The sequence below is a fragment of the Bactrocera oleae genome, chromosome 2 (genome assembly GCF_042242935.1).
Source record: "Bactrocera oleae isolate idBacOlea1 chromosome 2, idBacOlea1, whole genome shotgun sequence".
NCBI lineage: Eukaryota > Metazoa > Arthropoda > Insecta > Diptera > Tephritidae > Bactrocera > Bactrocera oleae.
Genome location: NC_091536.1, coordinates 71,868,986 through 71,875,443, shown reverse-complemented (window position 1 = coordinate 71,875,443; position 6,458 = coordinate 71,868,986). Strand labels below are relative to the sequence as shown.

General features: G+C 33.5%; 2 protein-coding genes across 3 annotated transcripts; both read left to right on the top strand.

The window, feature by feature from the left end:
* The first annotated feature begins 203 nt into the window (after positions 1-203).
* On the top strand, positions 204-2,662 carry yellow-e3 (L-dopachrome tautomerase yellow-e3). 2 transcript variants are annotated; one of them, XM_036368090.2, is made up of 6 exons: positions 204-748; positions 870-1,060; positions 1,150-1,555; positions 1,845-2,122; positions 2,311-2,415; positions 2,487-2,662. In XM_036368090.2, exons 1-6 carry the CDS (start codon positions 517-519, stop codon positions 2,628-2,630), a joined length of 1,356 nt encoding a protein of 451 aa, XP_036223983.2. In that variant the 5' UTR covers positions 204-516; the 3' UTR covers positions 2,631-2,662. The 2 variants fall into 2 exon arrangements, with proteins under 2 accessions (XP_036223983.2, XP_036223984.2); XM_036368091.2 differs by having other exon boundaries at positions 212-748; positions 1,150-1,546.
* A 757-nt stretch (positions 2,663-3,419) lies between these two features.
* On the top strand, positions 3,420-4,171 carry Dpm3 (Dolichyl-phosphate mannosyltransferase subunit 3). Its single transcript, XM_014235146.3, has 2 exons — positions 3,420-3,676; positions 3,749-4,171. Exons 1-2 carry the CDS (start codon positions 3,521-3,523, stop codon positions 3,881-3,883), a joined length of 291 nt encoding a protein of 96 aa, XP_014090621.1. The 5' UTR covers positions 3,420-3,520; the 3' UTR covers positions 3,884-4,171.
* The last annotated feature ends 2,287 nt before the right edge of the window (positions 4,172-6,458 follow it).

Sequence of the window (6,458 nt, the reverse complement as noted above, 5' to 3'; positions counted from 1 at the left end):
TTATATGTTCATTAGAACACAACTTTAGTCGTATATGCCGCATACACTCTGGTGTAGCGAACAATAACTCAAATATCAATAAGTGTTGCTGGAGTTGTCTTGTCTACAGAATAAAGTGATTTCATTATTTATGTTACCTCGACGTGAAGTGGATAGTTTACTTTGACGTTTGGTTGCATTCAAGAATGCCGTTGGCTAATTAGACTTGGTTAGCGCCTACAAAAACCCGGCAGACATCTGTATGTTTGTATGCTTAGACATAAGTATTATACAAATGTACGCATATTTTCACTGCATGTAGAAAGCGGCATTTGGAGAAGATGCTGCACGATGCACGCAGTCATCCAGGGCGCTCAATCAGTCAGACTTTAGTAACGCGTCGAGGCGGACGTCACCCGCTTAAGAACTCAGTTCAGCTATTATCTTAACTGTAATATTTTGATTATTATTAATTTTTTTTTTTTATTTGTTTGGAAAACATTTGTGATTGTGGGAAATTGAACCCTGATTCGCAGTATGTTGTTGTTATGTTGCTGCTTTGTGCAACTGTTGCTCCATTTGGTCAGTGGCGGTGTGGCAGAAAGTGATGGTGAGCCACTTCTGCATAGAAAAGAGTTCGTTACGCTTCATAAATGGAGCGAATTGAAATTGAGTGTGCCCGAAGGCTATCAACAACCGCCAACGCTGGATGCAAATCGTTACGCACAGGAAAAATTGCTGCCAGTCGATGTGGATGTGGAATACGGGGGTGAGTGATTGCTTTTTCTTTTACTTAATTACCAAAGAAAGTTATACAATTACTTGCAATTCTATATTAATTATGATATTCCCCACTCTCTCTCACCCTTACTATATCTCTATCTGTTCAGATGACGGCTACCATCGGACCTTCCTTACCATACCACGTTTGAGCCACGGCGTTCTTTATTCCCTAGCTGTGGTCGCTGACAGTGATAACTCGACAATACTTAATCCAATTCTGGTGCCTTATCCCAGTTATGATTGGCACTCCAACTTTGGTCAAAATTGCAGCACCATAACTTCGGCAATACGCACGTTCGTAAGTGACAACAACACGACTCCACCACACACATATAAAATTAACATGCTCTAAATTCGATCTCTTTCTCGCACTCTTCTCTTCGTTAGATTGACGATTGTTGGCGTTTGTGGGTTGTTGACTTGGGTCAGATTAACGGTATTCAATATTGTGCGCCTCAAATACTCGCCTTTGACTTGGTCACCGATCAGCTGTTACATCGTTATGTTATTCCAGCATCACAATATACACCGGGAGTATCCATTTTTACCGCCCTCGCTGTGGACATAGATGAATCGGTGCCGAAAGCGGAGTGTAGTACTGCTATGGTCTACATCGCGGATCCCTGGGGTTATGGTCTGATTGTTTACGATATGAATCGAGAGCAATCTTGGCGCATACAAAATGCCCACATGCAACCAGAGCAACAATTGACGCAGGATAAGACAGGCAGCAGCGGCATTTTCACAGTCAGCATAAGTCCAAGACAGCATGACAAGGAAGGAGGTAAGAACGGTAAAATATTTATGAAATTTCATAAAACCTTATAGCCTGTGGGTTCAAGAACTGTAATGTGAAATATTACTAAGCTACTCATTTGAAACTTCAAGATCTCTAGAAAGTCAGCGCCTAATAATGTATTTTAAGGTTTAAGGAAATATTAATATTTTAAAATATTATGTATACATATGTATACCTATAATGTAGATTCATTAGTCGGTAATTTTTTATCGCCCACACAGCAGAAAATGCCACTTATTTCCAAAAATATTAAGCATATAAATAAAATATTAAAATTGTTTAGTTCCAGCTGATCGACGCTTATATTTCCATGCACTGAATAGCTTTCTAGAAGTAAGTGTACCGTTAATTGTAGTCAATAACGCTTCACTGTGGACACAGCTTAAAGATATGGAAACACAAAACGAACTGTTAAAAGAATTTAGAATCGTTGGCAGCCGCGGCATACAGTGTGAATCGGAAGCTATGGACAGTGAGGGTAATTTATATTGCAGTTTGATAAGCTCAAGCGCCTTAATAGCCTGGAAGGAAGACAGCGATTACGATTCGGATCATTTGAAGGTAATTGAGAGAAAAGTAGGCGAACTAAAAGCAACCAAAAACCCTCTTAATATAACAAATTATACTTAGAAGAGGAAGAATGAAGTTATATCAAACAAACACAAGGTTTGCCCTCAGGAACATATTATATATCGTTATTTTTTATCATACAAAGAAAAATTATTAATTTGATTGTTTTCAAAATACAGGTTGTCGCTTATAACCCGGAAAGATTACGATTTGTTACAGGGCTTAAAGTGAACCGCAATAATCTCGATGAAGATGAACTTTGGGCCTTAAGCAGTAATCCAGAGGTAATCAACTTTAATATAAAAATGCCAATAAAAAAATATTAAATAATTGATTATACAATTAACCGTTTTAGCTATTTGTTGGTGGTAATGTGCAAACAGATGATATTAAATTTCAAATCATTGGTTGTCGCGTCAAAAATTTACTGGAAAATGAACCTTGCTCCGTTGTAATAAATCATTTGCAAAATGCGACAAATTATTATAAACAACATTAAAATAAATAAATAACGATTAAATTTTATCATAATCAACTGAATATGTAATAATTAATAGTGATTATTATTACTTGGGCTATTATCTCTTATTGAAAATCTATTTTTACTTTGTATGATAAAGAGTTATTACTAAAGGTATCATATAACATATAAGTGATTAAAATATTGAATTTAGTTCCGAAATCTCTAATTAATTTTTAATATTATCAGAATTTTAAATAATGCATTAAGAAAATAATTGAATCAATATTAAAATCACAATTTGCAATCCCGAAAATATTACTTAAAAATAATTTTAAAATTTCTAATCCCAAACACCGGAGTGATAAAAAAATTTTAGTCACAAATACCTTATTGAAAAATAAAAAAATTTTAATTCCAAGTTTATAATTGAATAGCTCTGTGCGAGACTTCAATTCAATACTCTAATAAGCATTAGTGATCGGAAAACTTACCCATTCTAACAATTTATATTTTAGCAATGTTTAATTCTGAAAAAATGCCAAGTTAATTTTTAATCCCAATTGTGCTTTACAAAATTAAATTTTCCATTTTTAAATCCAACATTTCCAAAATCTAATTTTTTTTCAATTTAAAGTTTTTTATTTAAAATTCCCAACTGCGATTATTATACTAAATACTTTTATAAAAATCTATTTGAAATTAATATCAAAACAAATCGCTTAACACATACACAAACCGGCGCCATCTAACGCCAGAACCCTCGTTATTCACAATAGACGCTATGCTGTTGTTTACAAATACAACGGCGGCCATTAAATAAATACCGAAAACAGCTGATTGCCAATGTCAAACGCCACGCAAGTGTTGATTATTTACATATATTCAATTTTTAGATTCCATTGATTAATAAAATTTACCGGCAAACAATGGTTATGACGAATTTACAACGTTGGCTTTTATATATTGGACTCTTTGCGATACCTTATGTGGCCATAGTGACCGGTATATTACGCGCACCTGTGCTTACCAAATGGGAATTGGAAATTCAGCTGTTGCCACTTATATTGCTGGTGCTGGTTGGGGTGAGTCAGTGAACATTCTAAAGCAGAAACTCAATTATTTTGTATTACTTATAAATTTCTTTGTTTTCACAGGCTTATTCGGCTACAGTGGTACTCTATCGCACGTTTACATTTAATGATTGTCCACTGGCAGCCAAAGAACTGCAAGAACAGATTGAGCTGGCACGGAAAGATTTAAAAGAGAGAGGTTTTATATTTCGCGAATAACAAATGTTTATAAGCTGATAAACTTTCCTTTAACTAAGTATTAAGTATAGATGAATACACGATACAAATAAATGCATTACTTTATGATTAGCAATATGAAATGTTAGTTACTTTCTGCATTAGATAGTGGCATCTGCACACACTAATTGATTTCAAACTTGTCTGACAGGTAGTTTAATGAGCTAGTGTAAGCTGACATGTAAGCTTAGCCAAATCCGTTATTACGCTGTAAAGACTTTCTATTTTTATCAAGAAAATGCCAAACATTAAATACATTATTAACATTAATTATGTGTTATACATTTTTATTTGAATAATGCTAGGTGACGTTACATTAATAGGCGCTTAGAAAGGTTTTATTTTCTATTTCAACAATTCCCTCTTCACATATCACGTAAAATAACATTCTACTATTCTCCTAAACTCTAAAGCCATGACAACTATATATGATTAATAGAAATATTTCTGTATCCACCCTGCAATCATAAATGCATTACAAATAAAATGCTTGTAAAACTGTATTATTATTTTCAATTTGAGTTGCTCGTATATTTTTATACCCTATATATAGTATAGTAGATTTGCCATGAATTTGCAACACCCAGAAAGGAACAACAGTCTACGAGATAATTTTTCAAATCGAACCACTAAATAATAAACTGTCATACAAACGGAACGGCAAAATCTTGTTCTTGTATGGAAAACTTTTTTATTTTACGAGGCATCTTCGCGAATTCGGTTGGTTTTTTGTGCAATGCAGCGGTACAATCTCAGAAGATCGGACTACTGTAATGTAATATATAGCTAACATGCATACTGACCGATCAAAATCAAGAAAGATATTTTATTAACCTTTTAAGCTATAAGCAATGCACCAGTGAAGAATATTATAGCTTCGGTGCAGCCGATGTTAACGATTTTTCTTGTTTTTGTTAGTTTAACATAAAATCATATGTACATATCCACACGAGTATAACAAGTTTAAGGGAGCATTTAAAATGCCAGTTAAGATATGATGACAAATACGCGCTCCTCACCCTTGCATTTCTAAAAATTGGTTTTTATTACAAAAATACTAACATATTTACTTATACACAAATATTATGAATGCTGAATGTTGACCGCAAATGCAAGGGAGGAATATTTTTAGATTATTAGGGTTTTTGTTAAGATAATAATTCGGTTTTTGTTACCGAAATATTAAAAAATAATTAAATTAACATTAAAATTGTTTTTTGTTTTTTTTTTTTGTTTTCTAATCCTTGATTAATAATATTTTATAAATGTCGAAGCACAAACACCGGTTTGTAAAAAAAAAGTAAAAATAAATATTTTGGAATCTTTAATGTTATAGTCTAACATGCTGGTTATTTGCGGTATACTCGCTATGCAAACACTATATACTATACTTTTAAATAATAATATAATATTTTTCGCTACTTTGTACTAATTATATTTTTGTTCTCCACTCACTCAGCAAACCATAAACTAAAGCGTAGACAAAAACCGTTGCGTGACTGCAATTAATAATTTTAATTTCTTCTCAGTGTTAGCTAAGTATGTATATATATTACAATAGTTATACATTGTAGATTCAATAGTATAGTTATAACCGCTTAACACCAAATAAAAGGTGGGAGTATATAACTTGAGAAAAAATTGAGATGAATTGAAATAAACTACTACTAAATTCAAATCCGATACAGAGATCCCTGTACAAAAAGACACTTATGAGGAAAGGACGTTGCCGCTCCTTCTAATAAGTTTTAAATAAATGCATACATACGTATGTATATCTCACTAACCACCAGAGCTATTTGTATTTTGTTTGTACAATTATCCCGTGCTACCATTTGATACTGTTAAGAAGCTTCCGCCAAACTTTTAAACTCACAATTTGACAGATAGTGCACTAATTCTCAACCGCATCGAGAATATTAATTGTCCGCCAAAAAAGTAAGCTGATTGTATACAGAGACGAACGGACATGGCTAAATCGACTTAGCTCATCATGATGATCATTTATACTATATGGTGTATATTTTATAGAGTCTCCGAAATTCCCTTCTGGGGAAACTTAATATACCCAGTTCAGGGTATAATTATAAAAGTTTTAATTAAGACTCACTTTAAAAAATTTATATATGTATATACATATATATTAATGAAAACGAAAAAAATTGAAACAAAAATATAAAAGCTTTATGGATCTGTCTGCTTTTCATGAATATGTGACGAGTATATCAACAATAAATTTACATATACAAGTAGTATATACATATACACCGTCGGAAGATCAAGAAAATGCAACAATTGCTACCTGAACTCTCCCACAGCGCGTATGAAATGAACTAAGCGATCAGCTCAAACTACTTTCAATTCACACACACACACACACTTGCACTTCCCGCCATCAAAACAAATTTCAAAGCATCTACGTGCATAGGTACCATAAACTAATTAATGAGTCAAACAAGTCAGCGTAGCCTCGACTCGGAGCCGACCACCACACCAACGAACCGAATCAAGTCGAACCACCATCAAGCCAAGACAAGTCACCAGTTGGCGGTATGCC